Raw genomic sequence first — 21,489 nt, 5'->3', positions numbered from 1 at the left:
TTGCCTGGTAAGCAGCGTGAATACCGATGGTAGTGTACGCGGATTAGTAATTCACTTACTTCGGTCGCATGGAATTAACGTATGATACTCATAGTAATAAAGTAAAATTTTATTTTATAGTCCGATTTGGAGGCAAGAGTATTGTAGACGTAATGCAAATAAAGGAAAAAACAAAAGATAAATCTACCTTACTCAAATGGTTCATACCTAATTGCAAGAAATGTTAACGGAATGGATTAGCACTAGGTTTACTAGAGTGTGGGCCGACCTTGAGGTTGACGTTGATTAAGAGGCTTCTAAAGGTATGGAGAAGCAACGTAAAGCGTTTAAGCACTTAGGCGAGTTGATTTAACTACGAATCCTTAGCTTGAGAGTGAAAATGTTAATACTTGAGAACATTCGGGCACTGGGGGCTTGAGGTTAAGAACAGGCTTGGATGAATTAGTCAATCTGAAGCACCTATGATTCTTATTGCTCGATCACGATAGTCATCGGCGGATGCAAGCTGAGGATGTGCCATGGATTATAGACAATCAGATTTTTTGGGTGGACTTGTGAATCCCAATGCTGGCACACGCAAATTAGTGACTGATTGACTCAGGTTGCACAATATCACCGTAAATAAACATGGTGATTTTGGGGAGGAACATGCATTTTTTTTTTTTTTTTTTTTTTTTTTTTAATTTTTTTTATTAATTCACTTTATTAAGAAGAGTGTTATGTTTATAATTGTAATAAAAAAAAAAAAATAAAAAAAAAAGTAACAACTAATACCCATTTACAAGAAATGTAAACGATTTGGACGGCTTCTGGGGACTACCTGTTAAGATGATATGCGTAAGTATATCCCAGATGAAAGGAGAAGAATGAATGAATGGCTCAGATAATCTTTACGCGTTCTGAACTCCTAGCGGTCGGAGTCGAACTCTTTGGTCTCTTCGCCCAATACATCCTATTCCCTACAGAATGTGTAACAAAGGATGAGTGGACCACAAATGTAAAAAAGAGATACAGTCTTGTCTGATTAATTGCTTTAAATCTTCGCAAACAAACGGGCTTAGCGGAAGCTGATACGGAATGACAAGGCCCCTGAAATCGCTTAGTTGAACAGGGTCTGTGTTCTTTGATCACGTTTTCCCACGCTCTCACCTTCCCCACGTTTTGTATTTTTTTTTTTTTTTTTTTTTTTTTTTTTGAACTCATCGTTCGATATCCCTATTCCTCTCTTTCGCACATTCTTTCTTCCATCGAACTTAAAAGCTCCGCCTACTATGCATCTTGCAAAGGCCTTAGTTCTCCTCTGCATTGGTACGGAACTTTGTAATCTTGCTATTGTAGCGCGTTTTCTCATGTGAGAGAAAAAAAATAAAAATAAAAATGAAGGTTCTTTTACTAAACTACTTTTGTATTATTATTACTATTATTATTATTTTTAAACATATTTTATATAGCCGCAACAGCCATGGCTGGTTCCTGTGAACAGAATCGGTTCCTTGACTGGCGCAAGGGTTTCCGCTCTGAAAGGGGAAAAGGAAGGATGACCACATCAAGGAAAGCACTTTTGCGGTGCCAGTGTGGTGAAAACAACGATGAAGTTGACCAGCAATGGAATTTGAACGTGTGCAGTAGTGAGTTTGGTAGGAACATGATCTATTGTTTCCGCATCTCCGAGACTCACTGCCCGATTGACGACCAAGACGAGATCAAGTTCGAGAGACTTTGTCTTGAGAGAGGCAACGATTGCTTTGTCAGCACTTGCTACATTGGACATCATTAAAGCCAATAATGCTTCGTAGTAAAAAAAAAAAAAAAAAAAAAAAAAAAGTCCCAAAGTGGGATCTTCAACTTCTTAATAAAAAGAATGTGGTCTGTGGGGAGTTATCCCAGCCACACAGAGAAAAAAAGCTTTCTTTTGACAGAACAATGCACAATCATCATGTCTAAAGCGACCATTGAACGTAGAGTCATCACTATCCTCCTTGACTTTCAAAGGGCACGAAAGGTGTGGAGTGACCTTGTCTCCGATGGATTGTCCCAGGCCAATGCTCTTGTCAACGTTCAATTGCAACAAGGGTAAAACCCTAATCAATGTCATAATTAAACCATTTGTCCTTCTCTTGAATCCAACAATGTCTTTTTTTTTTTTTTTTTTTTTTTTTCTCATTTATAAACACTTGTTCACCTTTATTTAAAGGTATGTTGATGGTCTAGGATATTGGCCTCCTGCGCTGGATCAGTTTTTAGACCTGAAGGAGAGGTTCGAGAGTAAGCTTCAAAAGAGAGCCGAAGCCATGGCACAGGATCTGGAGACAACACTCACAAAAATGGTATTGCATGCCTTATTTATTTATTTAACCCCTAAAGCTTTTAAACATCAACTGACATCCAATATTTGTTAAACTTTTTAGAATGCACAATATGCCAAAATGAAGCTACAGACCAGCCAGTTCGAGTATCTAATGGAGGAAGCAACCGAGATGTTTGGAGAGGCATTCACATATCGGGATCCTATTGGTACAACATGTACACTGGAACAGATATGGATTCAACTGGAACGGGTCTTTGGCCTGTACACAATGCAGATGATCATGAACCAAGATATCTTGGACCAATTGATCGCCTCGAGCCTTCATTCTCAACCCATCTTCATTTCCTCCGCTACAACAGGAACAAAGACAGCGACAATAGCCAAAACAGAAGCAACAGAAGCAAGTTTAAGCAGTGATTCTAGTAGCGAAGAAGCCTCAATAACCGGGAGTAACACAGCAATTGCTCCAAAAACTGGGGGAAATACGGAGAATCCTGGTGATAGTTGTATTGGATCTGAGTTTGGTGGGATGTTAGCTCCCTCCGTACGAAGAGATAAGGATCAAGGGATGGTATTACTCTCTGCATGGCTTAATCAACCTCATCTCAAGACAGATGTGCTGACAACATTTGATGAGTTTTGTCAGGTTGAGCTTCTTAATGAGTGACATAGCTTAGTAATTATAACTTTAATTATAATAGAACATCCATCAGGGCATCCTATGGCTGTCATCTTTCCCTTTTATCAGTAATAGAAGCAAAGGAAACAGCGGAAGAATCAGTGTCATAGTCGTATACGGTCATCTCATTTCTTGGACTCACTTCCTTTAATGCCTTCAGTTTCCTTTGCATGACAAATCAAGTGGGGTCAACATTTCTATACTTTTTTTTTTTTTTTTTTTTTTTTTCAAAGTCGATTACACACCACAGTAATGGCCCGTGGTCCATTAACCCAAATATCAAGAATTCTACACGCCGGGCATTCAAGTCTGTGATGTCGCGAAGCTCTAAATCCTCTGCTACTGATAAACATTGGCGAGGCATTGTGGATAGCCTTTTGAATGGTAGTGGTAGACTAGCTAAAAAATCAATGCTTGAGATGGAATAATATGGGCGGATAAAATGTTCTGTCACAGGGGGGACGAAATGTGATTGACTATAAAAAGTATTCCAACTTGGGTTGATCAACTTGGACAACAGCATACGTGGGATACATATTTATTAAACGATATACATGTAATAAAAAATAAAAAGTAAAAAAAAAAAAAAATGACTCGTCCTTTAATCTCGCTTTAAATGCCCATGAAAGCCTAGTGAATGCAATGCCTGGGCCCAGAGTAGTTTGCCTGTATACGTCTCAAGACATTGCAGCAACAATAATCCGGTGATCCACATCCATGTTAGAAAGAATATCTGCCAACTATATCGTACTCCCATCAACACTAGATACACCATCATCATATCCAACATCCACCTTGCCGCTTTCCTATTTCTTTTTACAAGAAAAAAAAATAAGAGGAAGGGAGAGAGAGACTTTGCTGGTTAGCTTTTTTTTTTTTTCTTCCCCTTTTGTATACTTTATCAAAAAAAAAAAAAAAAAAAAAAAAAGCTCTTTTTTCATACATTTTCCAAGGATCCTTGACAATAAAGCTTTCGCGTGCTAAAGCTTGGACAAAGATAATGAATGGGAACACAAAATCCACACGCTGGTCTGAATCGAATACTTTATACCATCCATTCCGTATCCAAACCATCACTGCGGGGACACAGAAGGGTAACAGAAAGAAGAATACCACTAATATCGACATGTTGATATGGAACGCATCCCATATTTTTTGAGGCTTTTTCAATGACAATTTTGAAAAAAAAAAAAAAAAAAAAAAAAAAAAAAAAAAAGTATTAGCACATGTCAACTAACATTTCTGGATAAAGCAAACAAAAAAAAAAAAAAAAAAAAAAAAAATGCACATACATTGGTTGCGGTAGATGCAGCGAATGCCGTCCCTGCGTTCACAGATAAAAGCCAAATGAAAATGACGATGAACAAAAATTGATATGGTACACCCACTGCTAAAACTGCCAGAATTAGCGCCCACGGAGCTCTTGAATACGGTGTATCTCTCGAAACAACCGTGTATAACACATGAAAGCATGGTGCGACCAACTGGACCATGGTATTAAGTACAAACCAGACAAATGCAACGATGCCTACAGAAACATGAAAGAAGATTGGGAGTAATAGCCAGAAGAAAGATTCGTTTCTACCCAACAACGCATCCTCAAACCAGCCATTCGTCAGATCCTTGCCATGAAGCTCCTGCTGTGGGTCATGTTGTTGATAGTATAGCTCCACAACCCTCTTTTTGCTCGAGTACTGGTAAGCAGCGAAGAGGACTAATAATATTGAGAACCTCAGGTAAGTTCCTGTTATGAGTAACTCATTCATAATAACCCCAAATGGTCTGAACGATACCGCATCTCTACCGTCGTCTTTGAACTGTTTCCTTAACGTTAATATCACTACCATGAAGGTGAACACTAGGATGATGGTTCTATAGCGGATTACAACCTTGCCCAAGCTCCCATACTTGTCGACCGTAAGTTTGAGCGATAGAGGCTCTCCTTCTCCTTCTCCATTCCCTTCATGGCAATTTGGGTCTCTCCAGAAGTGAAGCTCTATTCCGTTGTTTGGGGTTAACTGCACTTTATCGTGATATGGAAGGTCGCCATGGAAGTTAATATCTAGTCCAGATACCTTTTCTGCAATATTGACAACAAACTTGTCTTCATGTGAAGCCCAATTCGATTGCTTCATCATCGGCTGGAATTTAGCGTCTTTTTTTTTTTTTTTTTTTTTTTTTTTTTGGAATTATATATATATATACTTTGTTAAACTTTTTGCATCAATTTTTACATGATAACCATGATAGGCTGAAAATAATAAAACCAAACTAATGACTAGACATTACCTTTGCAGCTGCCGCCTTTAACCTTGAGATTATATGCCAGTAGACTGTTATCGATATTCGGTAATCGAAGTGTGGATATCATCGTTGGTTTCTTTGGAAATCGCACTCTCCTAAGTCCATGAAACAAAAGTCCTGAAGAGAGAGTGTGAGGGGGGGAAGAGGAGGGAAGGAGGACAATATTAGGCAAGATGGTGCAACGAAGGTGAGCATAGTAGAGATAAAGTTTTGAAGCACACAGATTATACTAACATACTCATCGTAGAAGTATGAACAGTTTCAATACTAGCATCCTTATTCATGAATTCGGCGATCATGAAGCCGCTAGATAAATGGTCACCCTTATCGTGTACCACGATGTACTGGAAGGGCTCAAGATTACTGAGCGATGTAGACAAGAAACGGAACTCTTGGCCTGTAAAGCGTCCTCCATTCGAAAATAGAGGTAGAGTTGATGTGGAAGTCGATGCCGGAATAGCCGTCAAGGATAAAAAGCTGCTGCGTTTGCAAGAGAGCGAAGAAATGTGCCCTTTCTCATCCGCCTCAGCAGAAGCAGAAGCAGCAACAGACGTATCTTTACAAAGCAGAAAACGGAAATGTTTATGTGGCCCAAACTCTTGATCTGTTAAAAAGGTGAATGTGTCGAGATTGTCTTCTTTGTTGTGCTGTAGGGGTGAGCTCAAGATATAGTAATGCGGTGATTTACGCCGGTTGATTTGAAGCTCATTTGTCCAGATGGTATTCTTCGTCAAAAATGTATGTTTGACATCAGGTAGATAGATAATCTCTTCATCTAAAGAGACCGGTACGTAAGGAGATATTTGAGGTTCTTTAAGAAAAAGCTAAAGATTGAGAATAACGAGATTGCTGGACGAACGAACGAACGATAGTCAGATCCGGCTCACAGTATTGTTTACCTTCAATTTCATCCGATGGATCATCCCCCTTATCAGCTATCAGATGCCTTTTAAGGATCTCCATTCGCTCCTTTAAAGGCCTGACTTGTTCAGCTCGTGTGGGATCTACAATGTCTGCAAGGACTTTCCCGACTTGCTTGACGATCTGATTACACCACAGGATTGATAAATGATCCGATCCCACCCAGGCATGTGGGATCGCCGAAGTGAACACTGAAAATCCATGACTTAGTGGTACTAAATGGTGAATATTGCCTGCGTCACTGTTCACTGTCAGATCTTGGTTGCCGCCCATGATGGATACTATCGATACATTAGTCAGCGCAGCATTTGGTCCGCTGTAACCCTTTGCCCAGAAATCCTCAATCTTGTCATAGACTTTGGTGATCCCGTAGTCAAGTACCAAAGGTGGGACCATATGGGGGGTTGCGAGCGTCAGGATGCTACGAACGGAACCAGGCAGGTAGTTTTCCATTATGAAGATTGTGCGAGCAACGATCCCACCCATGCTATGACCAACGATCAGGATAGATGTCGGTCGAGGTTGCTGAGAATCAGAATCATGATCATTATAGAGGGACAAGATGTATTTGATGGCCGTGTTAATCCATTTTGCCTGATACACCAAGATCTGCCCGTGGAATGCCGAGAATTCTTCATTAAAGTCTACTGTGAAGAAATCAATCCTCTTCGAGCCTGGCTTGTAAGCTGTGGTCGTCTCTCTGGCCAGAGAACGAATCTGTCTAGCACTCCCTGCATTCCCCGGAATAAATAAGGCAGGGATGCCTGTCGGGCGAATCTACATGAATGTCATATAATACATAGTTGAACATTTGATCTATAAAAGACGCCACGAACAGATTTCCTTGATGCTAATCAATAATAGACAAAAGTTGCGTCTATTTACCTTTGCTGATTTTGAAACTGCCCAGTCTGTGCCTCCCAGATGTTCGAGCGAATCTGGGTGTACTACTGAGTGGTCGTCCCCTTCATCTCTGTAGAGCAATAGCCCATAGTTTCCGGGGGTATAGGTGTTTTCTAGGTTAAAGTCCAATAATCTGTAATATGTAGGCTGCATATAGGTCATCATACAGCCTTTGGGGTCCAATTGATAGTGAAAGCTCGAATGGATCGCACATGCCAACAAGACAGCTGATATCAGAAATAAAGCAAAAAGCCTGAAAGAGCATCCATAGAATGCAGCAGAGTATGGCTGCGATTGATGCAAAATTGCTGAAGGATGCATCCATTCGTTCAGGGTTTCGAGTTGGTTGTCATTATGCTTCTCATAAGTTAACTCGTTTGTTGATTGTGCTGATCGAGGCTTGATTCCGAGAGTTGGATCTGGTGAATCAAAAGATGGGGGTGGAATGGATGTTTCTGGCATACCATAGGTAGCGGGGGGTATTTAAAAGATTAAGGTAGTGTCTGCTTTGTCTGCGTTTGGTCGTGAGGAAGCAAATAAATATTGACATGAAATGTAATAAAATACCGTTCCTATGAAATGTGCTTGACAAAAAAAAAAAAAATCTTTGCCCATATATTTTTGCCCCCCACCGACCATTGACCATTGACCTCTCATTGAGAATGATAGGATGTGTATGGGCAGTATAGAGCACATATTTGTATAAGGTACGCATTGTATACAGGGCCAAGAGTTTTGCTTTGACTCTTTACCAGTCGATCAATGATGGATGAATGGATACACATTTCGCATACGCGTCTGTTTTTAATTTCCGCGAGAACCGTCCTCGTCCATTGAAATGAAACTTTTTTTTTTTTTTTTTTTTTTGATGAGCAAAGACCACTTTTTGTGACACTATGACGCGTCTCATTCTCTTCTGCATTTCTGGCACATCTAGCACATCTAACAAATCTAGCATATCAAGCATCTAGCATATCCAACAGATCTGGTAATCACTCGGAAATAAGTTTATACGCTTTCTTGTTAGGAGAAAAAAATAAAAGTAAAAAATTAAACACATAAAAATATAAAGCGTCCAAGTACATGAATCATCTGCTTGTCTCTCAAGTTATAGATTTATGCGAAGCAATGATAAATGTGCCCTTTTTATTAAGAAAGCAAGATCTAAAAAACCCGGTTACAATATCTGACTTGATCAAGCTCTGTTGACCAACAGTAACGATTAATTTTTATTTTCTCTTTTTCTCTTTTTCTTTTTTTTTTTTACTTTTTTTTTTTAATGCAGTCTACAATTGAAACAGGCTTTTTGCTGAACAATGAAAGAAGGAAGGAAGGAAAAAAGTCTAGAACAAGAATCAGATAAACATTATGCAATAATAAAAAAAAATAAATAAAAAAATGCGCCACTTCCTCAAGTGGCTTCACAACATTAATAATAACATTGATGAGCGGCATAGAAAGCGTCATGTCCATGGTCTCCTGGTTAATACAAAAAAAGTAAATGGCCGTTTAGATGATCCCAAAAGCCCAAAAAAAAAAAAAAAAAAAAAAAAAGAAAAACGCCTAAAGGAAAAGAAAAAGATCTTTAATTAGCTTTCCGGATTAGAAATCACTCTGCTACTTTTTATTTTATATTACGCTAAGTCTTTGTCGGCAAAACTGAAAATGTAAGCAACATGACGAGTTTAAGCGATTATTTTTTTCCTTTTGTCTTTCCACCTCCTTACTTCGCCTTGCATGACATTAAAGACAGGATAATGTGCTATATTAATAATTAATGACACACTTGTCAATGTTATAGATGTTGCATCGTATACAGCTGTTTGTTTTTTTTATTTATTTATTTGTAAATAGATAACCAAGTAAGTAAAAAGTAACTAAAATAAGTAGATAAATTCTATGGAAAAGGAAAAATAAAATAAAATAAACGCGCTTTTATAATCTATCCTATCTGGAGGACTATAAGAGTATCGAGAAGGGTATATACACTTTGTTTATCAATTACTGTTGGACAAACTTTTACTTTGGCATTAAGCTTGAATAATCCAACAGAACTTTTTTTTTTTTTTTTTTTTTTTGCGCCCAAACTGGTTGGAATCTAGACCCAAACACGACTATCGACGTCTGTAAACTTGTCTCCTATAGGAAAATAATTATAATAAAAAAAAAAAAATCGCGATTCGTGCATTAGCGTCATGGCCCAGGGGTTGTTTTTTTTTTTTTTTTTTTTTTTTTTTTTTAATTTCTCGTCTGCCCAAAGAAATGTCCAGAGGAAAGTAAAATAAAAAGTAAAATAAAAAATAAAATAAAATAAAAAATAAAAAATTATTATGAGAGCTGCTCACAGCACACATGTCCACACACACACATCAACATTCACACACACCTCAATCAGCCAATCATCAAGGGCTACCATACTAATGCAATGTAGCAGCAACCAAGCAGCAAAAAAAAAAAAATTGACATTTACACAATAACAGGAAACAGGAAACTTACCATCATAAAACCCATTCACATAATCATCCAATTCTGGTCGCTCATCTTCAAGCTCTTGATCTGAACCAGAATTCTGTTGTTGTTGTTGTTGCTGTTGTTGTTGCTGTCCATTCTGGCCACTTGATTGACTTGAACTAGTCTGGTTCTTTTCATTACTCTTGGCATTCGAACCTTCCTCAAAAGATCGTCCGTTTGCAACTGGTGCAGCCATTTTTTTTTTTTATTTTATTTTTTTTTATCTTGTGGAATGTATTGAAACTTAAAACAAAAGACAAAGGAAACGTTGGTGAGTTGGCTGTCAATTATTCAAGAAGTGACATTGACATTGACATTGACCACTTTCTCTTACCTGGCAATAAACCGAGACTTGATCAGGGATATTGAAGCGATGGAGAGAGAAGAGAAGATAACAAATACAAATGTTTGTTCAAGAAAGATTAAAATATATAAGCAGGATAAAAAGACGTGATGCCTTTGAAGAGATGCAGTATTGATTTGCTTGTGCTATGTGGGGGAAGGCTTGTGTATATATAGATTTAAGCGTGTATCATATATGTATATATGTGTGTGTATTAATGTGCCTGTGTGTGTGTGTGTGTGTGTTTGTGTGAATGTGGAGATGATGGTGAGATTGAAAAGAGTTGATTTGTCATGGCGGAAATGGACGAGCTTTTATATCTCCTCGGGATAAGGTTGAACGAAGGTTAATAAGCCGAAAGGACAGAAGGTTAGTGTCCAAGATGAGAGGACAATGCCGATGCTAAATGAAATGATGTGGATATGTGTGAACATTAAAAAAGTCTACGCTTGTCTGCTTGAATGTGTCTAATATATTCCACTACAGCATTGTTTTGTTGTTGTTGCTGTTTGTTTGTTTATTTTTCATTTTTTATTATTTTCCCAGTCGCTATAGAAGTCAAGGGTCGAAACCACTGTCAACTTGATGCCATTGCTGGGGGGACAAAAGGGATGTAACAGATATAGAATTAGATCCGGTGATCAAGGCGAAGCGTTTGGCTGCATTAGAATCGGGAATTGCTCAATGTGTGTGTGTATGCAGTGAATGCAGTGGATGGAATGGAAATGACATCTTTTTTGCCCTGATTGTCATTTCGTACCACGCTCAGTTGCCACCTCCCTCTTTGTCTCTTGTGCGCGCTTCTTTCTTCCTCCCTCTGTGTTGGAATGAGCCGCACAAACACATCTATACACACACAAAACAAGGGTCACGCTCGCATCCCATCAATGACTATTGCACAATTGCTATTACCATTTCTGCCACTATTGTTGTCCTTGTCCTTGTCCTTGTCCTTGTCCTTGTGGGAGGTTTCTGACTTGGTGATTGTTTATTTATTTATTTATTTATTTATTTATTTTTGGTTCCTGATTGATATATATATACATCTTCATATTTACACGAATATTATTGTGGTTCATTCTCCTCCCATTCAGGAACCGAATACAAAACATTCGTCATCATCATAACCATTCCTACCTTTCCTCATCCTTTTTTTTCTGTTGTTTTTATCTTTCCCGCCTTTCGTCTGTCTCTCCTTTTCCACATTTTTACACTTTACATTTGTGTGTCCATCTGCGGAAGTTTAAAAATGAATGGAAAGCGCGTGGTTACTAATGATACTTGTATAAAAATATAACTCCTTGTATAATATCCATAGACTATATTTTATATGTCTGTACATATTGGCTCTTTATTTTTGTACAACAGATCACCCAACAAAGAGAATAGCCACGCTATCAAACAAATATTTGGCCTTTTTTTTTTTTTTTTTATTTTTTTTTTTAAAGTCCCTAAAAGTCTAATAGAATGGGCGAGGCGAGACAAGGCAAAGGCAAAGGCAAAGGCAAAGGCAAAGGCAAAGGCATGATGAGGCTATCCTGCAACAACCTTCTTTTTCAGCGCCGCTTTCCGTCTGATCGACATTCTTATCTTGTTTTCCATGATCGAAATTCATCCGTGCATGAGAGCACCCCTTTGCATTTATTTCTTCATGTTCTTTGTTCCTTGATGCTTTTTTTTTTTTTTTTTTACTGCGCCTATTCAGACTTGGTTGAATTTCACCACAGATGGAAGAATCGAAACCTTTGTCTATGGCTCAGGTAAGAGGTAGTATATGTACAAATATAAAGTCTCTTTTACTCTAAAAAAAAAAAAAAAAAAAAAGTTAAGGTTAGATAATGGCTCATATTTATTATATTATATTACATGGACTCCGTCCATCTGTCCATCCGTCTGCCCGACAGCCGAAGCGCTGCGTGCTGCGTAGAGAATCAACAATCTCCAATTGATAGAGTCATGACATGCAGTCTATTAAACAGCTGCTCCTCTCCTCTCCTTTTCGGCACGTCATAGACCCTGACGGAGTCAAAAAAAAAAAAAAAAAAATTGTATCATGCTCGTTTTGTAAAGAAAAAAGAAAAAAAAGAAAAAAGAGGCACATGTAAAGCTTATTTTCTTGCAATATTAGTCCAAGACATTGGCAACCGTTATAGTATTAGCATCACTTGGCTCCTTAGCACTTACAATCCAATTATCATATCAAAAAGTGCATGTTCCAAACCTGTCCTCTTCGAAGACAATGTCGATCGATGTCCTTTAAAACTGACCTGCAAACCTACTCACGACACTGCTACCATTTACCATTACTTCAGTTCAAGTCATCGGATGACATCCATCCGAGCAGCTGTTGATTTCTTATTTTTATTTCTTGGACAAGGTTCTAAAAAAAAAAATTTACAACCCAATAACAGTTTAATCTATGCTATATCCATTGACTCTTGATCGTCAGATTCTGTTGTTTCTAGGCCTTGGGGCTCAGTTGGTTGTAAATCGTGAAACCTCCATCAGCTCTAGTTCCTTGAGCTTCATAATGCCTCTTCTAGCAACCGTTGGTGAGAAGTACTCTTCCATGCAACTCCCCATCAATGAGAAGCAGCTGTGGCATACCAGTCAAGTCCAGATGTGTTTGGCTTGTTATTCTTCGCACAGTGAGGAAAACAAGAGCCACAGTAAAATGTACCGAGTAGTTCCTGACTGATTTGAGTGTTATATCATACCATGTCTTGATTTCACCTTTACTGAAGGTGTTGTCGGCTGTTCCGAAACCAGAATACATAAAAATGGCTATTGGTTTTTCTTCCATTGTCATTCTCTCTTTGTCAGATGGCGGGTTGTAGACTTTAATGGCCCAGCGGTGGTCAATATTGGCACATCCCTCTGCACAGTGGAAATACCATCATACAACTCCCGAGAAATATGGTCCTGGTATACAACAGACGTCTCGAATTCTGCAACACTTGTTGATAGTTCAAGGGACTTGTTCTTCTCGACAAAGACATCAAGCTTGCGAAGCTGTATCTTTCTTTGAAGACTTTTATCCCCTTTTGCTCCACGAAATACGTCTGAGAGGTACTGCCAATTTTGTGGTGATATATTCAGGGGTCGAGCATTGCCTACAGTATCCTATAAGTGACTACCAGTCTCTGCTTCTGCTTGCCTGACATCAATCAATGCGTTTACAAGAGCCATCTGATAATAACCATGGAGACTCTCATATTCTTGCCAGTGATTTTTTCGGTCTGCTGTTGGCGGTGAAAGGGCATCAGCTGGCAGGATAGAAGGCGAGAGTAATCTATTAAGGACCTGCAAATAAATGAAGGGCACAGTGACACAATTGAGATTTTCATCCCTTGTATCCTGCCTTAGGTGAGTGATACCATCTCGTTCACCATCCCCGATGGTTCTTCCTCTTGATAACTTGAATTCCCGCTCAACAGCCTGGGATGTAGTCGCCAAGGAGACAACGGTGCGGATTTCTCATTCAGATCTCCAACACCCTGGGCTGCTTCCGATTTTTATGGGCATATATACTTTATACACGTGGTGTAATAATACCTTCTCCCAGTCATAGATCGTTAAGAGATAATCCACTGATAGGAGAAAATCGATAAATCCAGGAATGTATCCAGTGTCAGCTAAAGATATTTTAAAATGAGGCTGATTCCACACATAGTCGCATAGGCCTTTGGAATGCTGAAGAACTACATCTGAAGAAAAGGTCGCATATGGTATTCCAGGATTCAATTTCTCAAGGCTCTCTACAGTACGAGAGTTTCTCTCAGTCATCATTACTTTGTCGCAGTTGTATTGGAATTTATCACAAAACATGGACTTTGCAGTAGTAAGATCCAGTGGTTCGAGTGGAATCATTACTTTTCCATATTCCGTAGCCAAAAAATGCATGTCCTGCGCAGACGTCCCAGTACATATTGGGGGGATGAGGAGCTGGTGGTCGCTTTGAACCTTGCGCATCACATTCCCGATCTGTTTCAACATTTGTTTGAGCTCATTGCGGGCCATGCTCCAGCTCCAATGATTGTATTGTTGGAGACAGTCAATATAGAGCTGGTATTCATCCATGTGGATTATAATCGCCTTAAGAGCATGGCCGTGCTCTAGTGAGTGTAACTCGAGAATCTTGATCACTCGATCAATATCGATATTGAAGCCTTCAACGGTAAGCTTATCCAGATTGAGATTCATTGATCCTTCGAACAGACCAGCTACAAACGCCACACAAATTCCAATCTTATTAATGGAGGTTGATGTTTATCAAGTCGATGGTTGTATTGACATTCATTACTGAAACCAACATACAGATAAATGAGGTTTTCGAGAGCATTCTGTAAGTCGTCATTTAAGCTGGGAACAATACCCCATTTTTTTTGCACGATGTAACAAGCGACGTGATTCCCAACCAGCACACGATTTCCCTATCCCGACACCTGGAATCAGAACCATCGTATGATTTGCTTGTGAAATCACGCCACGACTTCTGTAGTTGCATGTGGCGGCGGCGTCAATCAACTCTTCGGTAAGCTCCTTGCGATTGTAGAACTCATGTCGAAAAATCGGGTGAGTAACCTGGTGTTGTACTGATACTGAGTCGATCCTTATCTTAGCTAAGGAGAAGTACATTCGCGGAATGAATATTTAAACAATCCATTCACTCCTGCTCAATTTCCTGCCGCCTTTTGCACCCAATATCTTATTACCTGAGGCCAACATAGGAGGAATTACACCAAGGTAAGTGTAGCAATGATATAAAGAAATGCCGTTAGAATGCTCAATGCACAACAAACGCATTTGAATAATCCCAAGCACACCAAGTGGTGGCAAAAATGATTGATCAATGATGTCATGCACAAACTTTTAGAACAGAGAGAGTATATCAGCTGACCCCTTACCTGCCGATGGTCGCTGAATAATGGCGTGAATGGTTTTCTTTGGTGGTGCCGTTCCAAAACCTTCAGAAATCTCACTAGTCAAGTCGTCTAACTCCTCTGGCTCCTTTGATCTCTCCTCGATAGTCAGATTGTTGAGTGTGATTTGTCTTTTCGGTACAGAAGGGATTCAAACATGGTAAAGATTGAGCTGATTTGCGGCAATATCGCCTAATCTAGACTTTTCCTCCTTGATTGCATCCTTGAGATGGCCGATAGTCTTCTGGGGATTGATGTCCACAGGGAATGCTGTAGACTCTCCAGCGAGAATGCAAATGAGTGTAATTTCGTCCGACATTTGGTATAATTGAGTGCTGAATAGAAGAAAGATAAAAAAAAAAAAAAAAAAAAAAAGATTTAAAAGCTGCAAAGGGTGGAAGGCGAATGGGTTAGTCAGAAAGTGCTGCGCACAGAACCTTAATTAGGAATTGTTGGTTAACCTTATTGATTCTTCAAAAAAAAAAAAAAAAAAAAAAAAAGGTGTGGTGATGATCATTTTACGAGCATTCTCGCTCAATGGGTTATAGAATCTCATAGATTGGATAAATGAAATAGGGCCTAGCGATAAAATAACCACCTTTAAAAACCTGAACTTCCTAGATCTACTTCTCTTGTTTGATAGTTTATAGTAAAAGCGGCGAAAACCCAAATCGAGGGTGATGATGAGAACTTTCTATTCGAAAACTCATTTCTTAGGGCATCTCTTCCCCCAATCCATGCTTAGAACCATGCCCGCCTCTGAATTTACTCATCAACGTGGGCAGACCTCCTCCTCCTCTCCTTCTTCCTCCATGACATGGTTATTTTATTTTACTTTTAGCCTGAAGCACCTTCCGGTCAAAGCCAAATAAATCAACAGACCCATAATAACATGGATAGGACGTGTACGTTTGTGTGTTGTAATAAAAAGAACGTTTTAGTTGAAAGGAAAAGAGAGAGATGGCGCAGGTGCAGACGCAGACGTAGACACAGACGCACCTCTTCAGGACATGTTGAGCTATTAGAGTCTGAGATCCTTTCTAAAGCACTGTCAAAGAAAACAAAATGTCACCTCAAACTAAATAAAGGCGTAAAAAGTAGCCTTATCTCGTGAATAGGGATTGAAGCAAGCCTCATCGTATTTATGAAACGAGATCTGATCTTAGCATCGCCTCAACGTAGTCTGTGCTTGGCTCCGTAAAAATGAATATTGCTGTGTGACACAGCAGTAGACAGCGTTATCAAAATCTTTACTGTCACCATGAGATATCACATACTTGTGAATGGATCGACCCAGAGACTCCTCAAATTGTTCTTGATGATAACATAACGAAGACAGTGGTAATAGTATGAGTGCTGTAACTAATGGCGATAGTGGTGATGGTGAAGGCAGAAAGCTGAGGAGGCAAAATTGGCGCTGGAAGTGGCGGTCTTGAACCAATAAATGCGTTGCGGATCGTGTAATTAAAAAAAAAAAAAAAAAAAAAAAAAAAAATGTCCTGACGATGATGACGCTCTGAATTAACAGTCCTTTCAGGGGCACCAGCTTCCTTCTCTCCGTCCTCTGGTGATTATGTCATTGGCAGTGAGGCTGTTAACAATGATGATGATGATGATGACGATGATTGTCGCGATGGTTGGGCTAATATTGCTCTGTCCGGCCGGTCTTTTTGTCTTCTTTCAGATCCAAGTCGTCGCTGTAAGCACCGATTGGAGATCGTATGTTGAAAAACTTTACTCACTGATCCGATAAAGTCACTTTTATTCATAAATCTATCATGGACCAGAAAGGTACGACCATCTCATAATCGGTTAAGTCATCATTACCTCGCGAGTATTGAAGGCATAGATGTGTTGTTTAAGGTTATAGATCGATCAGCATATCCAGGGATCTAAAGGATAGTTGTGCCGAAATGAATATTCAAATCCTGTTGCTGCTACCGCTGCTGCTATTCTTGTTGTTGGCAGGGATGGCGATGATGCTATTAACAAAATATAAATAGTGCGCTAGATGATATCGAGCCAACCACATGGGAAAGATGATCTTGATCTGACAGAATCTGTAGCAAAGACCAAATTAATTGTTGTGGCTGAAGAATTGGTTAAAAACTTCGCCAGAACATATAAACAATATGTCCCCTATGATCTATTTCCTTGTTTCGACTCGGATTAACTTGGTGATGATGAACTATATTGCTGTTGTTCCCAGAAGCGTGTTTCTTCAGAGAAAGAAGGATATAGGGAGAGAGGGAGAGAATAAATTAGATGTTAGGATATCTTCATTCCTTCTATTTCCACAGGAATGAAAAAAAAAAAAAAAAAAAAAAAAAAGACTTTAGGGACGTAACAAATCAGTATAGACATCCAGCTAGAGGACATGGGAATGAAGGAAAATGGTGGCTGCAGGTTGTCTGTCCCTCCTATTGTGTTAATATATGCTTGTGTGCCTTGGTATAGATATCCCTTCAGATGTATCTTCAAAGGATCGTGTGTTCTATATTTTGTCCAGGTCGATTGTCTGTGCTTGCATAAATTCATTCACATAAATTTACTAAAAAAAAAAAATCAGCCCCTTGTTCCACAGAATGGTTGGTACCCGTCACACTGGAGCCATCTTTACGGCTCATATGATCATCTTCATGATCTTTCTTCTCTCTTCTTACCTTATTTTCTGCCTTACTAGAATAAATATTGATAGAGCCAGACTATTGTTGTTATTTTTTGAGTTGGGTCCGGACAAAACTGCAGTGTAAAAATAAATGTGAACAGCGTGACCTCGAATAATTAGAACAAAAAAAAAAAAAAAAAAGAGCACTTTGGGGAGTAAGCGCGTGTATCGCATCCGATTTAGGATACCATCGCGTCTTTTCATTTTTTTGTATACAACAGATGATGTGCTCTCTCTCCCTTCAAGTGGCCAAATGTTCAAAACACGTTTGATTGCTTTGATAAAGGAGTGCAACAAAGATAGGGACGACAATTCCTAATGTGCAACAGAGATTTTAATCCTACATCAGCCTACCGTCCTGTGCTGTGTGGATATCGCCTAAATGTTGTCCTAGCTGTGGTCAAATAACAAACCATTGAAGTAACCGTCCACAGTATGGAGGGATAGAAGAGTAGGGACGGAGGGGAGAACAGGGGCTGAAAAAAAGACAGTAAGCAGTTTACATGAAAATGCACTGTACAAAAATACATTCACATTCACTTGAATAAAACAAGAACCTTGACTACCCTTGATAAGCTTGGCTTTTTTACTTTTGATATGGACTACCACCATCGCATCGCCCCTCTTTTTTTTTTTTTTTTTTTTGAGACTAAAGACTAAGGTAAAGACTATTTGATTCGTCTCTGCATCGATGTCAGGTCACACGGACGGAAATGGCCCGCAGCAGGGCTTGTCCTCCAATCGCGCCAGGCAACAATAGAATGAGCGCATCTGACAATGACTCTTTTTAGTAAGAGCATTTTTTTTTATTTCAATTCAAATTCAAAATAAATTATATATAAATGTATATATATATATATAACACATACGGAATATAAAAACTGCTGTACTTGTGCAGTAAATGCATGTAAAGGATGTTTTGTTTGTTACAATAAACTATAATATGTGTGATATAATGCACACTTCATTTGTAGGGAGGGTCCCCTTGGAGTCGCCGTCCCTGTTCCTCTCGCTCACTTGACCTTACCCAACATCCAACCAAATGTACTTTGCTACCATATAAAAAGGAACAGCCCCTTCGACATTCTTCATCCCTTGTCTTCTCATTCACATTCACATTTACCTCTACTTTCCTCATTTCACTCCACTCTCCTTATTCAAATTCCTTTTTTCGTTGGGTTCGTATTACTATCTAAAACCTTGGACATTCCTCTTTTTAATTCAAGACAAGAACAAAAAAAAAAGAAAAATCATAAAAGAGGGTACTTCAGTCAACCATGAAGATCTCCAAGACTCAGTCCTACTCCCTTGTTGCTGCTGTACTCGCCGTTGCAAGCACCGTCGGTGCTCATCGTGCTCGTGTCCAACCTTTCGGTCCAGACCTCTCTCATAAAGAGTACTTGACCCCTTCCTCATCCGAATCTTCCTGGACAAGCTTCTTTGGTCGTATTCGTGATGGCGGTGAGGACCAGGTTTTCTACACTGGCTATGCTGCTACTCCCGAAAGAGTCGCCCTCGACTTTGTGGAGGAGAAACTGACCAGTTCTGATTACATTGTCAAGAATGCTTATACTTCTGGCCATAACGGGGTCACTCATGTCTACCTTCGCCAGGTGATTAACGGCCTAGAGGTGGTGAATGGTGATATCAACGTCAACGTCGACAAGAACGGCAATGTGATTTCTTATGGAGATTCATTCTACAAGGGTAACAGCAGAAATCTCCAGTATAATAAACCACTCTCTATCAAGGATTGGTTCAAGAAGGAGACTCAATCTTTCCAGGAACAAGGTCGTCAGATTGCTTTTGGTCGATGGGGACGTCGTACTCATGAGGTATGGAAATTTCTTTATCTTTTTTTTTTTTTTTATCTCTGAGAGAGGAGTGTGTGTACGTCTCCTTTTCCCCTTTCCCTCTCAAGCTTTCTTTAGGATTGTGATTGATTCTTACCACATTAGGCCTAATTTCTAACCTGTCTATATTTTAACACGTGACCTTTTTTAGCGTAACTTCGAGTCCGAAGAGGCTGTAATCTCACCTCAGGACGCCCTTCTTTCCTTTGCACGCCACCTTAATGTCGAGATCCCTCGTCCAGAGGAAATGGACGTTGTCGTGTCTAGCTCACTCACATCAGACGAAGTAGAGGTCCATCTGACAAACTGTCCATTGACTGCCAGTGGTAAGGTTCCTGTTGCTCAAGCCTATCTCCAGACCGAGAATGGAGAGCTCGAGCTTGTCTACGATTTCCAGGTGGAGATGAAGGACACAGATAACTGGTTCCATTCCCAAGTTAGTGCCAAGACTGGCAAGGTCTTGCAGATGGTTGACTGGGTAGCCGATGCCACCTACAATGTCTATCCTATGGGCACGAACGATCCTAATGACGGTGACCGCAAGTTGGTCAAGAACCCTCACAACACTCTTGCATCTCCTCTTGGCTGGCACCGCCAGGGCCAGAACAAGAACTTTACCACCACTATTGGTAACAACGTCTACGCGGGCGAGAACCGTCGCAATGGCAATGACTGGCAAAACAACCCCAAGCCCGAGGGCACGGTTGATGAAGATGGCGAACTAGTTTTTGACTTCAAGATCGATCTGGAGAAAGATCCCAAGACCTATGTTGACGCAGCTGTGACCAACCTGTTCTACTGGAATAACCAGGTCCATGACGTCTTTTATCATTATGGTTTCACAGAGAAGGCAGGCAACTTCCAGGAGAATAACTTTGATCGTGGTGGAGTAGGTAATGATGCTGTGATCGCCAATGCTCAGGATGGATCAGGCTATAATAACGCCAATTTCGCAACCCCTCCTGATGGTCAACACGGCAAGATGCGCATGTATGTCTGGGATTTGACGGAGGTAGCCCGTGATGGTGATCTTGAGAGTGGTATCATCATCCATGAGTACGCTCATGGTATCTCGACTCGTTTGACAGGAGGTCCTGCCAACTCTGGATGTCTTGGATGGGGCGAGGCCGGTGGCATGGGCGAAGGTTGGGGTGATTTCTTTGCTACCATGTTCCGCCAGAAGAAGCACCATGACTACAACTCCGAGTTCGACATGGGCTCGTACGCTACCGGTGACAAGGGCATCCGCCGCTTCCCTTATTCAACCTCCCTTAAGACAAACCCTGAGACATTTAAGGTGATGGACGGTCCCGGCTACTGGGGTGTACATGCTAAGGGTGAGGTCTGGGCTCAGATGTTGTTTGAAGTCTACCAGAACTTGCATTTGCGCCTGCCCTTCACAGAGGATTGGTATACAAAGGACATCACCAAGTATGCTAATACTTTGGTTCTCCAGCTGGTGGTCGATGGCATGAAATTGCAGCCATGCACTCCAACCTTTATTCAGGCCCGTGATGCCATCATCCAGGCTGAGAAGGTCCTGACCGAGGGTAAATACCGCTGCGATATCTGGAAGGCCTTTGCCAAGCGTGGCTTGGGTCCCAATGCCAAGGTCGTTGGCGCTAACTCTCCCTTCGGAAGTATTCGTACTGAAGACTTTAACACCCCAAGCACTTGCGAAGAAGACGATGAATAAGTCATCCAATACCCTTCTTTCTTTTTTTTATACAACACATAACCTGGTCTTGTAGTATCCTTCCTTTTGTCTTTGTCTTTTTTTTTTTGTCTTAGTTTTTTTTAGTAGTTTTTTATTAGTTTTTTATTAGTTTTTTGTATATTTATATGTTTGCTGTAGCTTTAGTTCCAAGATGGACATGCCAAAGGCTTGTGCTTTATTAAAAATAAAATTTTACAATATTAGCAAATCGCAAGAGTCCATTCGATTTGAATATCTGAATATTTATACTAAGATAATGTGTTGTTTTAATGAAATATATATAATAAATATAATAAATATAATAGTTGACTATATATGAATATATGATATATGATGACCATCACGGCCAAAAGTTATGAA

General features: G+C 39.9%; 5 protein-coding genes across 5 annotated transcripts; 3 read left to right on the top strand and 2 right to left on the bottom strand.

The window, feature by feature from the left end:
- Positions 1-1,271: 1,271 nt before the first annotated feature.
- BCR41DRAFT_398860 (hypothetical protein) lies at positions 1,272-1,777 on the top strand (the record flags this gene model as incomplete). The annotated part of the gene is made up of 2 exons (XM_022029003.1): positions 1,272-1,308; positions 1,452-1,777. 2 exons carry the CDS (start codon positions 1,272-1,274, stop codon positions 1,775-1,777), a joined length of 363 nt encoding a protein of 120 aa, XP_021878873.1.
- Positions 1,778-1,834: 57 nt separating this feature from the next.
- Positions 1,835-3,175, top strand: BCR41DRAFT_424202 (hypothetical protein). Its single transcript, XM_022030388.1, has 3 exons — positions 1,835-2,073; positions 2,195-2,327; positions 2,409-3,175. The coding sequence occupies exons 1-3, from the start codon at positions 1,862-1,864 to the stop codon at positions 2,973-2,975; spliced, it is 912 nt and encodes a 303-aa protein (XP_021878872.1). The 5' UTR covers positions 1,835-1,861; the 3' UTR covers positions 2,976-3,175.
- A 405-nt stretch (positions 3,176-3,580) lies between these two features.
- BCR41DRAFT_424201 (PGAP1-like protein-domain-containing protein) lies at positions 3,581-7,680 on the bottom strand. The gene is made up of 7 exons (XM_022030387.1): positions 7,098-7,680; positions 6,191-6,989; positions 5,530-6,066; positions 5,277-5,408; positions 4,280-5,142; positions 3,931-4,148; positions 3,581-3,799 (listed from the first exon to the last, which is right to left on the bottom strand). The coding sequence occupies exons 1-7, from the start codon at positions 7,575-7,577 to the stop codon at positions 3,589-3,591; spliced, it is 3,240 nt and encodes a 1,079-aa protein (XP_021878871.1). The 5' UTR covers positions 7,578-7,680; the 3' UTR covers positions 3,581-3,588.
- A 4,750-nt stretch (positions 7,681-12,430) lies between these two features.
- Positions 12,431-15,210, bottom strand: BCR41DRAFT_398856 (hypothetical protein; the record flags this gene model as incomplete). Its single annotated transcript, XM_022029002.1, has 8 exons — positions 12,431-12,508; positions 12,650-12,723; positions 12,864-13,092; positions 13,150-13,407; positions 13,525-14,192; positions 14,361-14,591; positions 14,877-14,991; positions 15,049-15,210. 8 exons carry the CDS (start codon positions 15,208-15,210, stop codon positions 12,431-12,433), a joined length of 1,815 nt encoding a protein of 604 aa, XP_021878870.1.
- Positions 15,211-18,782: 3,572 nt separating this feature from the next.
- On the top strand, positions 18,783-21,334 carry BCR41DRAFT_325647 (Fungalysin metallopeptidase-domain-containing protein). The gene is made up of 2 exons (XM_022021592.1): positions 18,783-19,394; positions 19,564-21,334. The coding sequence occupies exons 1-2, from the start codon at positions 18,837-18,839 to the stop codon at positions 21,106-21,108; spliced, it is 2,103 nt and encodes a 700-aa protein (XP_021878869.1). The 5' UTR covers positions 18,783-18,836; the 3' UTR covers positions 21,109-21,334.
- Positions 21,335-21,489: the final 155 nt, after the last annotated feature.

Source organism: Lobosporangium transversale, assembly GCF_002105155.1.
Source record: "Lobosporangium transversale strain NRRL 3116 chromosome Unknown BCR41scaffold_34, whole genome shotgun sequence".
Classification (NCBI taxonomy): domain Eukaryota; kingdom Fungi; phylum Mortierellomycota; class Mortierellomycetes; order Mortierellales; family Mortierellaceae; genus Lobosporangium; species Lobosporangium transversale.
The sequence above is the reverse complement of the archived record's forward strand: the minus strand, read 5'-3'. Positions and strand labels throughout refer to the sequence as shown.

Coding starts and splice junctions, on each gene's coding strand:
- BCR41DRAFT_424202 (XM_022030388.1), top strand. CDS start 1,862: ATGTGGTCTGTGGGGAGTTATCCCAGCCACACAGAGAAAAAAAGCTTT. Junction 2,074..2,194: donor AACGTTCAATTGCAACAAGG/GTAAAACCCTAA, acceptor CTTTATTTAAAG/GTATGTTGATGGTCTAGGAT. Junction 2,328..2,408: donor AGACAACACTCACAAAAATG/GTATTGCATGCC, acceptor TAAACTTTTTAG/AATGCACAATATGCCAAAAT.
- BCR41DRAFT_424201 (XM_022030387.1), bottom strand. CDS start 7,577: ATGCCAGAAACATCCATTCCACCCCCATCTTTTGATTCACCAGATCCA. Junction 5,143..5,276: donor TAAAGGCGGCAGCTGCAAAG/GTAATGTCTAGT, acceptor AAAAAAAAAAAG/ACGCTAAATTCCAGCCGATG. Junction 4,149..4,279: donor CTGCATCTACCGCAACCAAT/GTATGTGCATTT, acceptor TCATTGAAAAAG/CCTCAAAAAATATGGGATGC.
- BCR41DRAFT_325647 (XM_022021592.1), top strand. CDS start 18,837: ATGAAGATCTCCAAGACTCAGTCCTACTCCCTTGTTGCTGCTGTACTC. Junction 19,395..19,563: donor GGGGACGTCGTACTCATGAG/GTATGGAAATTT, acceptor GACCTTTTTTAG/CGTAACTTCGAGTCCGAAGA.